The 22213-nt window shown below is 37.7% G+C and overlaps 1 protein-coding gene across 3 annotated transcripts in view; it reads right to left on the bottom strand.

The window, feature by feature from the left end:
• LOC105480986 (ring finger protein 20) overlaps window positions 1-22213 on the bottom strand; it is a 28557-nt gene that overhangs the window by 5600 nt on the left and 744 nt on the right. For 2 of the 3 annotated variants that reach the window (XM_011740222.2, XM_011740223.3), the window contains exons 2-16: window positions 21227-21381; window positions 16412-16579; window positions 16145-16292; window positions 15808-15990; window positions 12567-12685; window positions 10458-10604; window positions 10209-10286; window positions 9905-10024; window positions 7597-7776; window positions 6500-6635; window positions 6065-6186; window positions 5574-5944; window positions 4191-4308; window positions 3455-3604; window positions 448-660 (exon numbers count right to left, since the gene is read on the bottom strand). In XM_011740222.2, coding sequence (XP_011738524.1) covers window positions 448-660; window positions 3455-3604; window positions 4191-4308; window positions 5574-5944; window positions 6065-6186; window positions 6500-6635; window positions 7597-7776; window positions 9905-10024; window positions 10209-10286; window positions 10458-10604; window positions 12567-12685; window positions 15808-15990; window positions 16145-16292; window positions 16412-16579; window positions 21227-21355 — 2382 coding nt within the window. In that variant the 5' untranslated portion in view covers window positions 21356-21381. Of the gene's footprint in view, window positions 1-447; window positions 661-3454; window positions 3605-4190; window positions 4309-5573; window positions 5945-6064; window positions 6187-6499; window positions 6636-7596; window positions 7777-9904; window positions 10025-10208; window positions 10287-10457; window positions 10605-12566; window positions 12686-15807; window positions 15991-16144; window positions 16293-16411; window positions 16580-21226; window positions 21382-22213 lie in introns of those variants that run through there. The other variant, XM_011740227.2, reaches the window with a different exon arrangement.

The raw sequence follows: 22213 nt of genomic DNA, 5'->3' as shown, positions 1-22213 counted from the left end.
TCCCCAAAACCTATGGAAATTTAAAAAAAAAAAAAAAAGTAAAATCACACATACCTCCTAACCTCACCCACAACTCATCCCAATATCCAGAGGTAACGATTCTAACAGTTACTCATGCAGCCTTCCAGAAATTTTTAAAATACACAGCACAGGCACACAAGTAAACATACACTTTAATGCAAAAAGGGTAACAAAATAAGTCAGTTGATTTTATTTCAGACATGTTTCCATATTAGCAGATCCATATTTGACAGCTACACTGTACTCTTTTGTAGGAATAACAGTAGAGATGTATAATTTACTTACCAATACCCTAATGATGAACATTTAGTTTTCAAATTTTTTTCCATCACAAAAAAATGCCACAATAATCATTCTTTAATTTGTATCATCATGTAGCAAGCGCCCTATTTCAATAGAATAGAAAGCTCTACTCATCTTAATTACCTGAGTCTTCAGAGTCAAAACCTGGTCTGCCAGCTCCTCCTTCTCTTCTTTAAGCAATTTATGGATCTGATTGGACTTGATACGCTCTGACATGAGCTTGAAATTTGCATCATCCTTCTCCCGCAATTGCTGCATCAAACGGATATTTTGCTCCTGCATGTCTTCAAAGGCCTGGCCTGTGACATCCATCTCAGAGAGGAGTGCTTCTTCTTCCTAAAGGATGGAGGAAGAGATTTCATTTTAGAAGAATCTTCCAACTTCAATGGATGAGCACCGGAAACTAAACTTTCCCACCGTTCACTTAGATATAAATTAATTTAGTGACAGAGTTTTAAGAAGCTGTGTTTTGTCATTAGGCATACAAAAGCTCTATTATCTGAAGTCACTGGCACCAATTGCTGGTCTGATACTTATTAGTTGACCTGTATTCAAAGTCAGTTAAAGCAGACAATAATTGTATTTACCTTAATCTAGACAAACAGATCAAGCAGTAATTGGTTAAGAGTATTTCCGGCCGGGCGCGGTGGCTCAAGCCTGTAATCCCAGCACTTTGGGAGGCCGAGACGGGCGGATCACGAGGTCAGGAGATCGAGACCATCCTGGCTAACACAGTGAAACCCCGTCTCTACTAAAAAATACAAAAAAAAAAAACTAGCCGGGTGAGGTGGTGGGCGCCTGTAGTCCCAGCTACTCGGGAGGCTGAGGCAGGAGAATGGCGTAAACCCGGGAGGCGGAGCTTGCAGTGAGCCGAGATCCGGCCACTGCGCTCCAGCCTGGGCGACAGAGCAAGACTCTGTCTCAAAAAAAAAAAAAAAGAGTATTTCCATCGTAACCTCTCACATTTTCTCATGCTTTTCCGCAATTAGAATATTGGATCTACAGGATTTCCAGCAGGTGCAAACATCTAAAGCCTTGTAACAATCTGACAGGTGAAGACTGGTATCTAATAATAGCTTTACTTTATATCTATCTCATTATAAGTGAGACTGAGCATCTTTTCATATGGTTAAAACCATTTGGCATTCTTTCTATAACCTATTCATTTCTTTTGCCTATTCTTTCATTGGATTCTTGAGTTTTTTCCCATTTTGGAGAGGTTTTTTTTTGTATCAGGTAAGCCTTCTTTGTAATAAGAGTTAAAAATATTTTTTACTTTTTGTCATTTAATCTTTTGGCTTTGCTAACAGTGTTTTTTGCAATGTAGAAGTTTTGTAGCATTTTAAAAAATAACTCAAAATTACCAATTTTTTGTTCACATTTTCTAGCCTTTTATTCATAGAAAGGTCTCTACTCCAAATTAGAAAAGAATTTAAAGGTGTTCTTCTAGCTTTTTGATGGATGCATTTTTTAAAATACCATATCTATGATCCATTTGGAAATCATCCTAGTGTAGAGCATTCAAATATGTATCTAACTTTTTTCTAATATTATTTTTTTTACTTTTGTCCCATCACGTCAGTTTTTCTTTTCCCCACTGATTTAAAACTATGTATTTAGCATATAATAAATATCATGTGTACTTTCATCTATTTCTCAAGTTTCTATTCAGTTCTAATAGTCTGTCTAGTAGTCCCAAGCCATTTTACGTACAGAAACTCTATGTTTTAAAATATGGAAGAGACCCCAGAGCTGTTCTTTTTCAATTTCTCTTATTACTCTTGTTTACTTTTCCACATGTACTTTAAAACCAGTTTATCTAGTACCAAAATAAACAAAACCATAACTTAAAAAAAGCACTTGCATGAGATCACATTACATTAACACATAAACTTAGAAAGACTGAACATTTTTAAGATAGTGAGTCGTCCTATACAAGAACAGTGTCTTTCTTTTTACTTGTTCTAGAACCCATAATAGTACAATTTCCTGATAATTACCTTGAGAAAGGGAAGAAAAAAAAAAGTGGCAATTACCAGATTTAAGAAAAGTCAAAATTATACTTTTTCTTTGAAACGGAGTTTCGCTCTTGTTGCCCGGGCTGGAGTGCAATGGTGTGATCTCGGCTCACTGCAACCTCTGCTCCCAGGTTCCAGCGATTCTCCTGCCTCAGCCTCCCAAGTAGTTGGGATTACAGGCATGCGCCACCACACCCAGCTAATTTTGTATTTTTTTAAAAAGAGACAGGGTTTCTCCATGTTGGTCAGGCTGGTCTTGAACCCCCGACCTCAGGTGATCCACCCACCTCAGCCTCCCAAAGTGCTGGGATTACAGGCAGGAACCACCACACCTGGCCCAAAATTATACTTTTTAACAAAACTAATGTGTATAGGATCTAATGAAGTTCTTTTCAAGGCACTTCATGATCAACTTACCATTAAACCTACTCCATCTCACTGTTATATTGCTATTTCTTAGAAACAATGAAGGTGTACTAACAGAGAACACATATGGTTTTTCCAAGTATTTTCAGTATCTTTATTACTGAATGTTAATAAAAATTCACTGGGATTTAAAAATAAATACATATTCATTATGAGGAAGAGAACAATCTCTGTAGTTCTATGACCGCAATAGCCATAGTTAACATACTGCTTAATCAATATGTACTATATTGGTTAATATATTATATCCTTATTATATATAAATCACATATTTATAAGCACAGTTTTTCTATGTAGTATATGTACTACATAGAAATATATAATATATATTTATAAGCATAGTTTTCTTAGTTTCACATATTTGTAATCATAATGTATATAAAACCTTACATCTTATTTTTCATTTTATATTCACTATAACCCTTAATTCCAGGTCAGCAAAGAAAGACTAGATCTTCAATAAATGTCCATTTAAGTAACAGTAAATTTCCTGCCTTGCAAACACACAAAACAAAATAACAGAAATATTAAAGACTTGAAGGTAAGAATTAAAACACACACACAAAAAGGAAAAACACATATTAATCAAAAAAAGACCAAAATAAAAAAGCAAATTTTACTGGCAGTAACTTATTGTCAAGTAACATTTACTCAAAAAGTCAATTAAATAAAGAAAGTATGTCCACCTGCTTGGCCATGGCTAGCTTCTTCTGTAGGTATTCTATCTGCTCCTCCACTGCCCGGATCTTCCTCAAGGCATCCTCATCAGCCATTTTCTTGTTCTCTTTCTTCTCTTTATCTTCCAGATCCTTGAGTCTTTGCCTTAGATCTTCCAACTATAGGAGGAAAAAAATTGCATAAAAATAAAAAGTTGTAATACATTTTCAAAAATCAATTAATACTGTGCAAAGATGGAGGGTCCGTAATACCAAAAGAATCTTTACAGAATTACAGAACAAGATACATAATAAACTAAAGCATCACATAGCAACGTATGTTTTAACATCACTCCATTCCACTATGACATGCTTCTATAAGCAACATTTTTGAGAAGTGCACAGGTACCTTTCTTTAGAATAGTGGTTCTCATTCTTTTTTTAGGCCTCAAAATTTTAAGAGCATAAGACATTCCTCCCAAAAGTAATGAAAAAGATTATCTCTGCAGCAATGAATTACATAGGAAAAACAAGGAATAAATACTTTGAAAAGCCTACTGATAACCCCAGTAATTCAGATATATTTACCATCCTATGGAGAGTTTTAAAATCTCTACTTTAGATGGTCTTTCAAAAGGCAGGAAATGTTGCACTTAAACACTAATTTTAAAGATAAAGAAATAAATTATATTCTTGGCAAGTATGAAGGAAAATCCCACAAATGAAGATTTTAACCAGAAGGACAGGTAATAGCAGACTAGAATACCTCTGCCTTAGACTTCTTCTCAGCTGCCATCAGCTGAACTTTGTCTCTCTGTTCCTTTGGGGCAGAGCGGTACATATCCAGCAATAGTTTCATCTCCTTTTGGCTCTCTTGTGCCTTCCTATGACAGGCATAGTACAAGGAGGGGAACAATGTAATAAGAAAATAAAGGTCATCAGAGTAAGGGAATTTTGATTGAGCAGAACATTTTAAAAACAGTTTCATTTTACATTTCATATCACACCTAACAGAAAAAATTTTGCACAGACTATCAAAAGACTTTTGGATAAGCTAAGAAAGTACAGAAAAGTAAGCTGTATAAAAATGAATCATTTCTCCCTTGAGACGAAGTCCTCTAACAAAGTTATAAAACAGACATTTGTACACTTGTTATATAGGCAAATTTCTTTGGCCCCCAATCCTGAGTAACTGAGATTCAGTAGTAGGTCTGGGGATGGAGCCCAAAAATGTATTTAAACAAGTCACTCAGATGGTTCTGATACCACATCAGAAAAAAAAAGAAAAGAAAAGAAAAAAAAATTGCCTTAAGGAGTTCAAGAGGGAGAAAAAAGAAAAAGGAAAAATTTGAAAGTCTGAGCTATACTGTTAATCCTAGATTTGACAGCTGAATGATTAACCATCAGCTGAAGACTAAAACTTCACCTCTTATTAAATTACTAAACCTCTTAACTATACTTTTATATGCCAAAGGAGTTCAAGCATTTTGAGCACAGTGGTCCCTCAAACCCAAATATCAACAAAGGGTCAACCATAGAAAATAAGGAGCAAGAAGTAAGCCATTCTGCCAGAGAAGTTATTGGTTATACAGGAGAAGGGCCAATGGCATAAGGTTATGACACAGATAAATTCACCGAGTTAAAGGTCTGTCAGTGTTTCAATGTCTATAGGGGTAAATCTCCTAAGAAAGATCTGGTATATTCACAAACCGGTTAACTCTCAGGCAAACGATCAGATATTACTCAAGTTACAGTGATACATAAATACTCCACTTAGTATCATTTAAATTACGATTAACACCAGCAATCTGCTCAAATCCAGTGAAGAACAGTAGTTAATTTCTAATAATTCTCAGATGTGTAACCTCAGTCATGACATCCTTTTCCTTAATTTGGATTCATGGAAAATAAGGCTACAATCATCAGTTTACTGATACTTGATCACTGAACCAAAGTACTAAACAGCCATGAAGGCCATTTTGGCTGTGCACTTGAACAAGACTTGAAACCAAATTAATTGTACAATCTAAACCATTACAATGATCAGATAAGCCATGCCATCAACCAAACATTTCATGCATGATGTCTTAATCTTAGCTTTTCTCTTAGCTTTTCAGTCAGAAACTGTTACTCTAAATATGGCTCTTACTTGAGTTCAATCTTCAACTGTTTGATAATTTCTGCTTCCTTTTTCCTTCCATCATCATGTTTGCCTTTCTCTTTATCCTTAGCAGAATCTCTCTCTTTTTCTGACTCTTTTAGCTTCTGCTTCTCTCGTTCTCTCTCCTTCTCCTTCTCCCGTTCTCTTTCTCGTTCCCTCTCCTTCTCCCTCCTTTCTCGTTCTCGCTCTTCTTCATCCCGTTTAGATTTGATTTCATTGGCATCCTCCTGAGATGCCTTTGAAGCTGAGGACTGGGAGGATAAGTCCTCAGAATCTGGTTTTAGCTCTGCAGGCTCATCCTTAGGGTCCTCAGTACTAGACTGGGACTGGAGGAGGGCACTACCACTACGCAGACGTGTCTGGGAGAACAAAGAAAAGAAAGATGCACATCTCTTACGATAACCACATTGCCCACCTCATTCAAAAACAGCTTTACGACATTAATAGCAAACAATATTTATTCTATTCCTTCTGGTTACCTTGTTCAGGTCAGACTGCGCTTCTCTCAATTTCCGCTTATATCTCAGGACCTCCCCTTTCAGCTGATGATTGTGATTCTGGAGGCTACTGATGAGGTGGCGCATCTCCCGGTTTATAGGGCCTTAAACACAGGAACAGCAATGTTATGAGGAACCGTGGTAAGGGCAAAGGCACAAGGAGAGACAGCAGAACACCTCAGGAGGCACAGAAATAGGGAGAATTAGCAAAGAAAAGATTCCCTCTCAGAAGATGGAAACAAAACTGGTCAACTTGAGTTAAAAAACAAACACCCAGGCTGTGAACCGAAATGAATTATAGGATTTAAGGTACTCAGGACTTCTGAGTTAAAGTCAGCATTTACAAACCCTGGGGTCTGTGTTGTATCTTTCAAGTTATTTACAGCAAACTACAGCATGGAGTGAGAATCATTATACCTGCTTGTTCATTGGCAGCAAGGGTCTGCTCAAATTCTATCCTCAGCATTTCATACTCCTTGCGGACCTGGGCCAATGTATCTTCTAGCTGAATTACTTCAGTCCTCAGCTTCTTATGAAGACTAACCTCATCTCGCTACACACAGATAAAGGAACCAATAAAAAATTCTTATTAAAATGTAGAAATACCATCATATTCTATTATTCTGTCTCCTAAATTTGATCTGGAAGAATCTAAAAAGAGAAAAAAATGTATCAATAATGGATTACTCTGAAAATTTCCAGTTCAATCTATACATAATGAAACCAGATATCTACAAAAGACTAATTTGGAAACTGACAGGATACTGAAAAACTGAAGAAAATGGCCCCCAATTCTGAGAATATTAGAATTTAATTGGAGAACTAAACTATAAAACAGTATATAAACATATGTAAAATAGTATTCAATTCATTTGTCAGGCATATATTAAAAGACCAACTATTATAACCATTACCTTAAAAACTATTGAAGATACAGAAATGAACATATGAATTAAAGTTTCTATCTTTTAAAAAAATCATCTACTGGTGCCATTATATGCTATAACGGCATGTAAGTAATTTTGCAGCTTCTACCCACTATGTTCTCCCATACACGCAAGCTCTAGCCATATTAAACTATTTCTCATGCTCTCTCATACCTTTATATATGCTGTTCTCATGCTGGGAATTCCTCCTCTCCTACTTTCAACTACCAATAGACTTGTATTTATCCTTAACATTCATACCTTACTTTTTCAAGTGGAATCAGGAAACTTCCATAGTCAAATCAGACACTCTGTTCTCATCTATCACATCTTTTGGCTATGCTGCCATTGAACCACATTGCATTCTAATGGATACTATTCTCCCACTACCACAGACTACAAGATCTGTGAGGGCAAGAATTCTGTTGTCTCATCTTTATATGCCCAATACCTACCAGAGTAAAGACCTACAGCCACTCTATGAATGACAGCTGAATGAACGAGAGATTAATTACACGTGAGTGAGTAAAACTGTAAAATTTAGGAGGCAGGAAAGCTTACATACAAAAGACAAGGCAAGGCTGTTACCTCAATGAGCTCAACCTGGTGCTGGTGGGTTCCCCTGGTGCCATGAAGCAGGGTCCGAGCCTCATCCAAGTGTGCTTTCAACTGTAGGCTCTCATTATACAGGACGGAGAACTGTGACTGCATGCAACGATATTCTGGAGTTTCCTTAACGACTTGCTCCACTGCACTCCGCAATTCCACCTTAGGAGGGGCCAAAGCAAAGGAAAGTCAGAAGCAGAATCTAGCATGAAGAAGCCCCAGAGGCGAGACAGGAAGTAAAATTTTGAACTCACTGATGTCCTACATAAAATACAGACAATTTTATAAAGATTATTAAGTTATCTACCCATTGCTCTAGTTATACAAAATCTACCCCCAAATTAAATTAGACTAACTAGGAGATGGTACCTGGATATACTGTATTCTCTCCTCCTAGAATTGTTTTGATATGTGTTTTACATTCTGTGTCGAATGAGCCACCAGAAGAGTGAAATTTGTCAGGACACTTATTTTAAAAACATAGCTGAGGACCCCAGTCACTAACTTGTTCTCTTTAATAACAGTGACAGAGAAAAAAATGGACAGGTTATCAAAAATAGTTATGCCTCTCCTAAGCAACTATCTGCTTTAATTACTCAAACACTTTTAACTGATTTAACTTAGGTTGCTTTTGTTTTGCTATTTTTTAGTTCAAACATCTTTATTCATATCATTTAACCTAGAAACAAATTATAAAGTAGAGATGACTATGATCAAAAGAGGAGTGAGGAAAACTTCCAGAATCTCTTTTCTTCTCCTAAGAACCTAAGAGGAAAATTCTTCTGGGCAGGTTTGAAGACCAACAGGATCACCGATCATGTTTCTTTCTCTGTTTTGGTAGCAAAAAACTGCAGAGCCAAATCTGTGGAACCACTTTGGCAAGTAGTGACATGTGAATGGCCTCCCTCCCACAGTATATATACACCTCCTGCAAACATCTTGTATACAAGCCCCACTTTTTTCATGCATTTTGGATCCTCACCCTAGTTTACCCTACTTCTCATTTTTCTCAACAACTCCTATATTAGAGCACCCTGATTTAGTCTACATATCTTTATATGTTGCTTTAAATCCTTTTCAGGACAAGGCAGGGGATATATAGTAAGTAAATATGTAAATAAAGAAGTAGATATATCAACAAAACTTAACATTTTTTTCTTGTTCCTCCCAGCTTTATTAAGGTATAATCAACAACAACAAAAAATTATACATATTTAGGGTATACAGCATGATGTTTTGCTATACATATACACTGTGAAATCATTACCACAATCCAGCTAATCAACAAATCCATCACCACAGTTACCTTTTTGTGTGTGGCAAGAACATTTAAGATCTGCTCTTAGCATATTTCAAGTACACAATACAGTATTAATTACAGTCACCATGCTACACATCGCCAGACCTTATTCATCCTGCCTAACTAAAACTGTACCTTTTCCCCAACATCTCCCCATTTCCCCAACCCCGGTAACCACCATTCTATACTCTGCTTCCAAGAGTTTGACTTTTTTAGATCCCACATGTAAGTGAGATCATGCAGTATCTGCCTTTCCGTGCTTGGTTTATTTCAGTTAGCATAATGTCCTCTAGGTATATCCATGCTGTTGCACATACACACATACACACACACACACAAACACACACACAAATATACACACACTACGTTTCTTTATCCATTCAGTGTACAGTTCTTTCATTTCCCTGGTTAAGGTTACTCACAATTTTTTTTTTAATGCTATTGTAAATGGGATTGTTTTCTTAATTTCTTTTTTGTATAGTTTGTTGTTAGTATATAGACACACAATTGTTTTTGTATGTTGATTTTGTAGCCTGCAACTTTACTGAATTCATTTATAGTTCTAACAGTTTTTTCGTGGAGCCTGTAAGGTTTTCTATATATAAAGTCATGTCATCTATAAACAGAAACAACTTTACTTCTTCCTTTCTGATTAAGAGGCCTTTATTTCTTATCCTTGCCTAATTACCCTGGCTAGCACAAACGTAATGAGAGCGGGCATCTTTATCCTATTCCTGATCTCAAAGGAAAAGCTTTCAACTTTTCGCCATTGGGTATAATGTTGGCTGTGGGCTTGTTTTATATGGTCTTTATTATGCTGAGGTACACTTCTTCTACACCTAATTTGTTTAGAGTTTTATCATAAAAGGATGTTGGATTTTGTCTACATTTTTCTTATCCCTCATAAATACGCAGATTCACAACTATGTATATACATGAGTTGATCAGCAAAACATCTGATTTGACTGCCCTTCAGGCATGCGTTCCTACCTTCAGCTTTTCATTTTGTGTAGTGACCTCCTCAAAGTCTTGCCGAAGTTTCTCCAGCTCACAGAGACGGTTCTGAGCCAACTCTTTGTTCTCTTCAAGCTCTGCATTCATTTCCTCAAACTGGAGAGAAACAGAAAAATAGAGAATAAATAAGTATTCTTCTTAAATCATTTCTAAGCTTCCTATCTTCACCGATTCTCTCTTTCAGCAAAACCCCACGATGTCACGTGTGAATACAATCCTAAGTACCTAAGCACGAAGGCTGACATAAAGTCCAAAACATGTCCTGAGTCACTGATTTTACCTTCCGAGCATTGATAGTGATTGTGCCGCCATACAGACTGCTCCCTGCTCCATACACCTTATAACCTTTGGAATTTACCTACAGAGAAGACAAAGATTCTTTAGTGAGAGACTCTTAAGATTTTAGTCTATAACCAATGTACCTTCAAAGGATGAGTTTTTTTTCCTCAAGTACCATGTCCCAAGGTGAGTCTTCCTGCGAACACTCCTTAAAATGATTCTAGTCTCCAAGCCATAAAACAGCACTGACCCGTTCTAGGACTTCTGCTAAGTGTCGGTTGAGTCGCTGTTCCCTCTTTCGAATTTTGTCAATATCCCACTGCAGGTCGTCAATCATGGACTCCAGGACAGACACTCGTGATTCAGCTGTCTCCACTTTACTCTGCAACTTGGAGAACTACATCCCAAAGACAGACATTTAGAAACATATAGCAAAAAAAGACCAAGTTAGAAAAGGACTGCCTAACATATGTAGCTTAAGTTCCAAATTCCACAATATTAACCCTTGCTTATGTGGAATTATATAGAAAAGAGACAAATAGAAGATGCTTCACCCTCTTCCCAATGCATGATTATAAAAATGAAATCATGGATTCCTCCAACAATTCTGGGTCAGTCATAATCATGAAAACTTTAAGTCTAAAGCCTGTAAGAACTCCCAAAGAAAAGACCACCAAAGATTCAACAATTTTTCTACCTCTGAAAAGCACCATTTCCCTGGACAGACTACAAACTTATAAAAATTTTGCATTTTTTAAGAGATAAAAGATAGTATCTTTTGTTTTGTTAGATAAATATTTTTTTCAAAAAAACCATTTTTACCCCCAAATTTCTCTCTCCACATTCCCACAAAAGGTAATCCATTCAGCAAAAGGAAAACTTCCATACACTTTTTCAAGCTCTCCCCAGAGCAATCTGGAGTCAGATACAATACGGTATACATTATACTATAATCTAGAGTCAGATACTCTAGGAGCTATACACCAGCTAGCACTATTTAGTATTTTAACTACTAAACTATTACATGTTCACATTAATCTATATATACCCTTTGTGCTAGCTTTTAAAGTATGACACAAAAATCCTTTGAAAGTCCTCCCAACAAGAAGTGGGATCTTTGTTCCCTCCTCTTGAATCTGGGTCAACTTTAGAGACCCAATGGAAATGGCACTACATAATTTTGAGGCTATATCAGAAAGGCTATGAAGGTTCTACCTGGTGATCTTGGGATGCTCACTGGAAGAAGGCAGCCAACATGTAAAAATTCCAACCATCCTGAGACTACCATGATGAAGAAGCAACCTGTAGGTATCCCAGTGGACAATTAACCCAGCTGACAGGCAGCATCAACAGCCAGCCATGAGAGTCAACATGGACATCACACAGTTTAGCAAACAACTGCCCTCCAGGTTAGTAATACAATCTGAGATTTGCCAAAGGCCTAGAAAAGGAAGACCTCTCCATCTTGGTAGCACCTAGTCAGTGTCTTAAAACATGACAAAAATATTCTATTTTCTTACTAGACTCCAGTTTATTTATAAGGGCTGCTATATTCTAACCCCTTTGAAGGTCCAGGATAATCCATATGAATTAATAAATTCCCCAGATGATACTCATGCAACCAGCCCAGCCTAGACCTCAACACTGGAGTTTAGTAAACAAAGGCATATGAAGAACAAGAGCTTTGAAGTCAAACAGACCTATAGTCACAACACAGCTCAATCACTTTCTAGCTATGTGCCCTCAGAATAATCACTAACCTCTTTGAATTTATTTCTTCGGCAATAAAATGGGAGTTGTTTTGCCATTAGAGATAACAATCATAAAGTGCTTATATTCTAGGCACTGAGTAAGTGTAACTACTAAATTACTAATTAGCATGAGAATTCAGTGGCTAAACTAAGGTAGGGCAAATTCCAGTAGAATATATTTTGAACTAAATCAAAATGATAATCAGGAGTATCAGAAAAGTCATTTAAGGCCTATCATCACTTTATCTTGATCATTTTGTGTAAACAAATAAATGTCCAAATCTTGGCGTGGTTTAACCATGGCATTATTTGTGCCCAAGTTTAGACTGAAAATTCACATTCCTCAAATTCCTAGGACATCATCAATACAGTAGGTTCTACTTCCCCATTCGCTGTTGAATTTCTACCACGCCATTCCTCAATAACATTATACAGTCTTTTATATTTAGGGTAATTCATTATTTGGAGGTGTGGAGTTGTGTTGTGTTTTGCAAAATCCCCTATGATAGGCCTTCTAGAGTAAGGTGATCTTTGAGGTGCTCAGAATTCTAAGTCAACGTCTGCCACAGCCCACTAGACACAGCCATCTCTCTTTTTTGGTTAAGTACCTCCTGAGACATGGTGCGATGCTTTTCCTGAAGAAGATCTGTCAATTCCTGTAGCCTCATATTCTCCTGTGCGAGGAAAGAGTTCAGCTCCTGCACTGCTTCCTCCACTATCAGATTATCTGGGGAAGAAGAACTATACTTTAGTTTAGCATCTACAGTGTCTTTTTTCTTATTTTTATTTTTTGAGATGGAGTCTCACTCTATCTCCCAGGCTGGAGTACAGTGGCGCAGTCTCGGCTCACTGCAACCTCTGCCTCCTGGGTTCAAGCCGATTCTCCTGCCTCAGCCTCCAGAGTGGCTGGGATTACAAGCCGGTGCCACCACACCTGGCTGATTTTTGTATTTTTAGTAGAGATAGGGGTTCACCATGTTGGACAGGCTGGTCTCGAACTTCTGACCTCAGGTGATCCACCCGCCTCAGCCTCCCAAAGTGCTGGGATTACAAGTGTGAGCCACCATGCCTAGCCTATAGTGTCAAATTTTAAAACTGTGTATCCTTGGCCAGGTATAGCAGTTCACGCTGTAATCCTAGCACCTTGGGAAGCCAAGGCAGGCCTATCACTTGAGGCCAGGAGTTTGAGACCAGCCTGAATAACAAAGCAAGAATCATATGCTCTTATCACATATTCTCATATCATATACTCTGAAATACTATGTTAGGAGCACTTCTGAAGCTCAAAAACCAAAATGTACACTACTATTTACAAAGCAGGTAGGTAAATCCATATAACTTATTACACTAAGTTAGTATGTTTAAAATTAGAGTTGCAAACACTATAGCTGAAATCCAAATGTTATTAAATGAAACCAGATACCCTCAGGATATATACCACCCATCAGAGGGAGTTATCAGGAAGAAAAACAGCTCTCTCATATCACCTCTTGGCATTACTCTTAGTATCAATACAGAACAGGCTGGTCATAGGGTGGTTTTCATGGCTTTCAATCTAGGATTGCCCATCAGAATCACTTGTGGAACTCTGAAAATAAACATTTCCCTAGGACCTACCTCACACCTAATAAGAACCTCCACGGGCAGAGCCAAAAATAAGAAAATGCTCAGAAAACTCACAAGATGATTCTGATTCATAACCTGAGTTAAGAAGTAGAGACTGAATTTTAGTCCTCTCAATATCCTAAGCACTGAGGACAGGGCCTAGAATACAATAAAAGCTCAATAAGTATTTAGTGAATTTATAAACAAGCCCATAAATGCAATTATTTTTAATCAAAGAACAAACAAACATGTGAGGGGGGATGAACTTTCAAACAAGCTACAATTGATGCTATAATTCATACTTTATACGTCTTTATCTATTAGAAAGCTCAGCTTACCAATGGCAATTGCCTTTTGTTTTACAAATAATGGCATGGCTATTTGTAATGTTTCTACATTTAACTTAAACCTGACCTTAAAATGCATGCCATCAAATAGTAATTTTAAAGTTGTTTGATATACTACTCATTTTATTCCCTTTTTAAATAAAACAATTATTTAACTTGATATTCATTTATGAAATCAAGTTTCACACAGTCTATGCACATGGCATATTAATTATCCACATTACTAAAATTTAACAATACCTTCTAACTATTCAATTAGAGCTAAAGGAGAAAGAAGCATATGTGCATACACAAAGCACCATTATTTTATATTAGGTGAGAGGGAGGTTCACATCCATTCATTCCCCATTGACCAAACATCTACTAGATGCCAGATGCAGTGCCAGAAACTAGAGAAACAAAGAAGGGTGAGCCAAACCACTGAACCAAGACATAGTTTAGCTGGGGATATGCAAGTAGATGTAATATATGACCACAATAGTACAAAAGTCTGACAGGATATAAAACACACTGTTTAGAATGGTTATCTCTGAGAAATGAGAATGGGGAAACTTTTCTAGTCTACTTATTTGTATTTCTGACTTGTATATTTTTAAACAAGTATCTGTTTTCCTTATAAAACAGAAATACATAATCTAATGGAAAAGCAAAAGAAACCCTTGACCAATTTTTCACAGACCTTCTACAAGCTGCTTAATTCTGTTGACAACTTAGCCCAATTACCCTTAAAAGCAAAATTACAGAATAATACAATTCTTATATGCTCATCCAATGGTTTAACCTCCATTACATCCAACTTATTTCCTTCAGAAATGAAAGATTAAACATCTTAATGATAAGCAGGGAAATTAAGATATTACAACTAGACCATGATTATTATTGAAAACATGAAATCAAGGCATTTTTTTGCATTTGAGCAATGTATTTATGCCACAAATGACTAAAGATGTAATCTAGCTACACAAATACTTTACTGTACAAATATAAATTTTTGCATTAACTCTGAGTAACACAATTATTCCAAATAATTATTTTATTTCAAATAGACACTCTTTCATCCATAGAATATTTTCTAATCATCTTTTTAACCATGCAGATCATCTGTGAACTCTAAAACCTGCACGAACTCTTTTTAAAAACATTAGAGATAATGAAAAATAAAAAAGTTAAGTAGAAATTAACTTTTTCAAGTCAAAATTCAGTATCTAATAAGAAATCACTAAATAATTGTTATTTAAAATAAATTATCACTATAAATCAACAGCCTACATACACTATAAAAATATCCAGACATCAGAACTGTTTATTAAATAATTAAGTTAATTCTGCTATTTATAAAACTGTGATTAATAATCAGTATAGAACTGATAAACTCTTTCCTCAGCTTATTAAAGGACTGCCATTGGCTCAAAATGAGAAGCATTGATAAAAGATTAATATGCCATAAAGAAGACATTACCAGTAACATTGAAGGTTAGAATTTTAAGAAATTTAATTAAAATATGTCGTCCAGGTACAGTGGCTCATGTCTGTAATCCCAACACTTTGGGAGGCCAGAAGGGAGGATCTCTTGAGGCCAAGTTTGAGACCATCTGGCAGCATACCAAGAATTCCTCTCTACAAAAAGGTTAAAATATTAGCCAGGTGTGGTAGAACATGCCTACAGTCCTAGCTACTCGGAAGCTGAGGCAGAAAGATTGCTTGAGTTTGAGGATGCAATGGGGTATGATGGTGCCATAGTGCTCCAGCCTGGGTGACAGAGTGAAACTTTATCTCTTAAAAAGTAAATAATAAATAAATAAAAATAAACACGCAAGCTTGCAAACTACAAATTAGCATGCAAAAATGAGTTCTTATTCCTCCTCCACTACTCCTGGCCTCCAGGGTCTTGCCTCACCTCCACTGTTTAGCTTCCGGGATAAGAGTTCCACTTTTTCTTGCAATTTATCATAGACAGTCACAATCTGGGACACGGCTCGGCGGGAAGACTCCACACGTTCCTGCAGCTGAGACTCCATCTCTTCACTGGAACTGCTGGCCAAAGTAGCAAGGAAAGAGAAAGCTGGCTCTTGCCCTTCCCCTGAGGACACAGGGGGAAAAAAAGAAGCCCCCCAAAATTATAAATTGGAAATAACAAAATCCATTTTTTTCCCTCAAATGGAAAGCCTCAAAGCCGAGCTCTACTTCAAAAACCCAGATAGCATGCAGTGATAGAATCCACCACAAATACTTGCCTCTCTCTCGGTCATCTTTACGTTCCTGATTGCTATCAGAGTCTGGTTCTGGTTCAGGCACAACAAGGGCTTTCCGTTCTGTGAGTAGGTCTCCCAAGCCCTGCTCCAGATCATAACGTTTAAGGATGATACGGATGTTTTCATCAAACTGGAGAAGGGCAGGTACAATTATGAAGAAACAAAGAACACAACTTTGGAAATGAAGAGAACAGTAAGGAGAACTAAATTGGTCAAATAAAAATCTGGGCAAATAAACAAGTTAGCTACCTGACTCCAGTATCGGTTGACAATCAATAGTGAGGCATCATCAGTGGCCTGTCGTCGTTCCAGTTTTTCAATGTGCTCACGAAGTTCATCTTCAATGGCCTGCCGCTGATCCAACATTTCTGCCAGCTTGCGATTTTTGGTTTGCAGTGTTCGAATGTCTAGCTCCTCCTGCCCAATAAACCAATCGTATTAGTCTCCACAAAGAAATTAGAAAAATGAGCCATTAAACTCAACAAGGTCACAATAATTCATTAGTTATTTCCTATGAATAAAACTACTGACTTTTGAAAAATCTTACAAGTAATTAAATAAGTAGAAGCCGAAGAGATAAACAACAGGTATACGATGGTGTGAGGAAAGAATAACACACACAAATGCACCAGAACCTCAACCACACCCATCTCGCTGTTCTAGTCACATGAATATCTACAAAGTAATGCTACTTTAAGGCCACCACCCAGCTAGATCACCCTTTACTCCAATCAACACTGTCATCTATCTCCTAAGCACCATCTTTCCTTCATTAAAGACTCCAGCACCTGGGTCCTTGTCTATCCCAGTTCCTGCTAATATATCTGGTGACTTCACCATACATGTGGACAAACCATCTAATCCTCTAGCATCTAGGCTGTCAGTTTTTCCAGTTCCTCCACTCCAATGATTATCTCCTCCACCGTGCATTATCTCCTCCAGCCATGCATTTCAAAATACACATCTCAGACTTTTGTCCTTATCTAGAACTGTACCACATCCAAAATCTTAAATTCCAACTTCCCATTCCCTGAGTAATACCACATCTTTGCACGTATCTCACGCCCTTAACCCAATATACCAATCCCTTTACCTCATTTAGATCTCCAGAATGTTGAATTCTTTTCTTTCTCCTTTTTGGTCTCCTTCTATCTCCGCTACCTTCCATATCTTAATCATATGCTATATCGTACATTCCTTCAAACACCTGCCTAACAGCCTCCTCGGTTCTCTGCCCTTAATCCTTTTATTCTACCTCTGTGAACAAACCCCAATCTGAATTAATCCAGATATTTGGCTATTCCATTCCTGTACCCAGTATGCTGAGACTTCTAGAGAATTTCATCAAACCACAGAAACCAGTGCCTTTACAAAATGAATTCTGAACCTAACCAGATCTTACAATTTGTCCAGAAATCTTTATCAAGTGAGCTATCTCCCATTCTCCATCAAGGCAACATCAACGTCTACCAAACCTTGCCTCCTTTTACATCATACAAAACAGACGGCTTTACTTCCTATTTTAATGAGAAAACAGAAGCCATCAGATGGGAAACACCTCAATTCCCCATCTCTTTGACCCATTCACACAATTATGCACACATTCTTAAAACCTCAGCTTGTGCTCAGGATCCTGTTCTCTTCTGTCTCTACAAAACCCTCACTCCATTAGTAATTTCACATCCCTCTCAGTATTTTTCTCTCTCCAGCTCCTTCCCTAGGACAAGCCAGGGAGGGGTTGGTGGGAGGTGGGACAGGGAGATATAACAAGCAAAGAACCAGCATGTGGAAAAATATTCTTACTTTTCTGAGGAATTAATGAAATCAATATTTTAAAGTAACAATTGTTTATTAAACCACCCATTTTTGTTTCATTTTTCTCTTTTCCATTTTAGTTAAAACATTCCTAATATGCCAAAGTAGTACACAGTTTTCCCACTGTACCAGTTTATTAACACTATTAATAAACTATATCCTTAAACTTTTCTCTGAACGTTGCCTTTCCCTTCTTGCTCTAACCGAAACCTGGATGAGAAACTGTTTCCCTGCAGGCTTCTCCAGTGGTGGCTGTTTCTCTTCCACACCCCTTGAAGCCAGAGAGGGATGAATATCCTCCTTATTTTCCATTGCCACTTCCAGGCCATTACCCCACCTTCCTCCCTAAAACCTCCTACCTCTGCAGCTCATGCCACTAGCCTATACCACCTGCTGCCATGCTCTGTTGAATTCATCTATAAATGCCCACGTCGTTTCCTCACATTTCTCAAAGATTCAGCACCTAGCTTATTATCACTCTCCAATACTTTTCCTGTCATCATTCTTAAATGATTTCAATACCCACACAAATCATCTTTCCTGTACTTGAATCATCAAGTCATTGACCTCCTCTTCACCAGTGATCTTGTCCTCTACCTCCTTCAGCCACCAACTCCCACATTTAGTCTTACTTGTACCTACATGTCGTCTATAAGTTCAATTTCAAACACCTCATTCTTCACAACTACCACTATTTTTCCAGCTTACTCTCTCCAGTTTCCTTACTCCAAAAATTCCTCAAACTCTCCAGGATCTACCATCCATTGGTCCTATACCTTTCACTCCTCTCACTTCCTTCTTTACTGAACTTAAATTCCATGATTAGTCATTATATAGTAATCTACTTTACAGCGATACTCCTTTAAAGCATTGTCTCTCCTCTCTTTTCCCTAATTCCTCTCCTCTCATATTCTCTTAAGCTCACTGAAAACAGGCTGCTATCCCCACTATTCCACCAACACAGGTGTTTTGGTATCTCCAATGAACTCTTTATTATTAAATATAATATCTCATTCCTCCCTTTACTCCCTTTGTTCCAACTGAAACCTGAATGAGAACACATCAGCAGCACCTAATCAGCTCCTTCTTGAAATACTTTCTTCATTGGGCTTCTAGGAATCCAATCTCTCTTACTATCCTCTTACCTCATTGGTCCCTCTTTATTTGTATGTTTGATCAGTCCTTTCTTATCTCCTTGACATGAAAATATTGTAGTGCCCCAACAGACCTCTTTATTTATGCTTATTCCTTAAAGAAATCTGTAGTCTCATAGATTTAAACACAACTTACAAAATGATGATTCCCAAATGTACAGCTTTAGCTCAGACCTCTCTCCAGCATCCAGCTTATTAACTACTTATCCATTCAGAGGTCAATATCTCAAACTTATATGTCCCAAATCAAACCAAACACAATTCATCCTCCATGACTCCCAAAAATCTGCTCCTCTCATACATTTCTCTAGCTCAGTAAGTAAAAACTCCATTACTTCCAAAATCCTGGGGCGATCCTCCCTCCTATCTTTCATGTGAGTTATCCAATCCATCAGCAGATCTTATCCATGCTACCTCCACAGTGGTCCAAGCCACCGTGATTTCTCATTAAGATTACTACAAAGGCCTCCTATAGCAAAAACTCTGTGCTAAGTCCTATCAGCCTGCCAGATTCAGCACAGCTGTGGTGGACAGCTCCATTGACGCTGCCAGTGTTCCCACTTCAAGTACACTTTGGAGACTCAGTTTTTCTGTCCCACAATCACAGCTGGCTCATAACAGCAATCTCAAAATGCACAGGAGGTACTGCTTTCAATGGCAACCTTCAAGCAATTGGAGCAGGGATCAGTGGATACATGCCTCAGATCCCTACCTCTGGAGAAATGGAGTTATAGGGAAAGAGAGTCAGAAGGAGTGAAGAAAAAACTCTGCTAACTGGCCTCTTGTTTATAACCCTTGCTCTTCTATAGTCTCCAAACACAAGTCAGAGCATATTACTCCCCTACTTAAGACTATCCAATGCCTCCTCGTTGCCTCTGGATAAAGTCCACAGTGGGGTGTGTGCTATGTGCTTCCCATAAGTATGCTGTTATCCCTATGAACAGCACATATGCCACTCTAAACAGTCTATTCCCTTGTCAGTGCTACCCTACAAATTAAAGTCTAGGGGATGTTTTCAATATAAAGCACAGTGTCTGGCAAATAACAAATACTCAACAAATATTTATATATTGAGTGAACAAATGCCTTTGGAATGCATGATGTAAGGCAATGCTAAGACAAAAATCACCTCCTGCCAGCAATATTAAGTACCAGAACCCCAGGAAGCTTCAGGAATGACACTCCATCAACAACTCACTATGTATGTTCCTATTATTCTGACTCCAAAAAAAAAAAATCAACCTCTCTAAAATAAACCTCAGTCTCAAAATCAAATAAGTAATAGATGTGGTTTTGCAAGCCATACAAACGTAAGGCATTTTAACATCACATCCCCATGTCTGATTTTCAAAAGCAAAATCTTGATGTAGATCAAAACCTGTAAACTTCTGATGTCTAACAGATACATAACATTACTAGGAGATTTTTGGTATATAATACTCATTTTGTCAGCTCCATAAGAGCAAGGATAATATCTATGTTATGCACCATTATATTATCTAGCCCAATACTAGCTATGAATGGCTCACATTTATTGACTATTTACTATATTAAATGCAAAGTCTTAGCCCTTAACAGGGACTCTCATTTTATCTGCATAAAAATCTAACGTAGCAGATACTTTAATTATATTTTACAGACAAGAAAACAGGCAAAGGAAGGATAACACAAGGTCAGCCAGCTAGGAAGTGGTACAGCTCAGAGTCAACCCCAGGCAGTCTGGTCTCAGACTCTCACTCTTCACCACACTCTCAATGATTGCTAAACTGTCTCTTAGAATCTGGTACTGACTTTCTCAGTGAATGCAAAATAAATGTGTATCTTCCTACTGCTAAATACCTATACTTAACGTTGTATCAGGCACATTCCCAGATTCTCAAAAGAATGTAAGTACACCTTGAAAACAAACAACAACTGTCAATCTACCTCTCCTCCAGAACTGACTACCACATCATTTTGCCTACTTTCAGCCTGTTTTATCTCCCTCTTCTTTTCAAACAGCTTCCCCACACTCCAGAAAGCTTCCGTGAATTTTTAGTTTCAAGTTGCAACTGACAGAAGAAAAACACACTTTCATAGCACTGTTTCCTCATACCGTTGAAGAGACACCTCCTAGCTTAATTGTTTCCACTGTGGTCCCTGAATCTTCAACAGCTGCCTTCTTCTCAGGAGGCATGGAGGTGCCAGGTTCTCCAGCTGCTCTTTTATTTCCAATTCCTGACATTTTGGCAGCAGATGACAGCGGTTATCCTGACAGAGAAAAAAAAAAAAAAAAAGGCAGAAACTGACATAATATAAGTAAGGAAAGCAACAATAGAGTAAAAACTAGAAATTTTTCTGACCAACCCTTTAACCTGGATCCATTAATTCCACAACTATCTCCATATTCCTCTTGGAGGAAAAAAAAATTAAATTGTAGAGTAAAAATCAAGGCGGGTCGGGCGCGGTGGCTCACGCCTGTAATCCCAGCACTTCGGAAGGCCAAGGTGAGCGGATCACGAGGTCAGGAGATCGAGATCATCCTGGCTAACACGGTGAAACGCCGTCTCTAATAAAAATACCAAAGATTAGCCGGGCGTGGTGGCGGGCGCCTGTAGTCCCAGCTACTCGGAAGGCTGAGGCAGGAGAATGGCGTTAACCCGGGAGTCAGAGCTTGCAATGAGCCGAGATCGCGCCACTGCACTCCAGCCTGGGCGACAGAGCGAGATTCCATCTCAAAAAAAAAAAAAAAAAAAAAAAGTCAAGGCTAAATTTACATGAAAATAAATTTCTAAATAGGATGGTGATAAGAAATGAGACAATGGGCAAAGGGTGAAGAGACCAAAACTAAAGTTCTGGAATCTCCCTTCCTGTAATGCCAAAATCAGAAAAGGGCAGTTTGATTATGCCAGAAGTTAACACTACAGTGTTGGAAGAATCACAGAGCTAAAAGAGATCTGTGAAACGCCTACTCAAGTCATTAATATTAGACAAGTCAGTTATCATCTCTGAGCCTCAGTTTCCTAACCTAGGAATAAATAACCACAGTATACACTTCCTATGCTTATTTTTTTTTTTAAAAAAAAGGATGATATAATTATAG

Source organism: Macaca nemestrina, chromosome 14, assembly GCF_043159975.1.
Source record: "Macaca nemestrina isolate mMacNem1 chromosome 14, mMacNem.hap1, whole genome shotgun sequence".
Lineage (NCBI taxonomy): Eukaryota > Metazoa > Chordata > Mammalia > Primates > Cercopithecidae > Macaca > Macaca nemestrina.
This window is presented reverse-complemented; position numbering and strand designations above follow the sequence as displayed.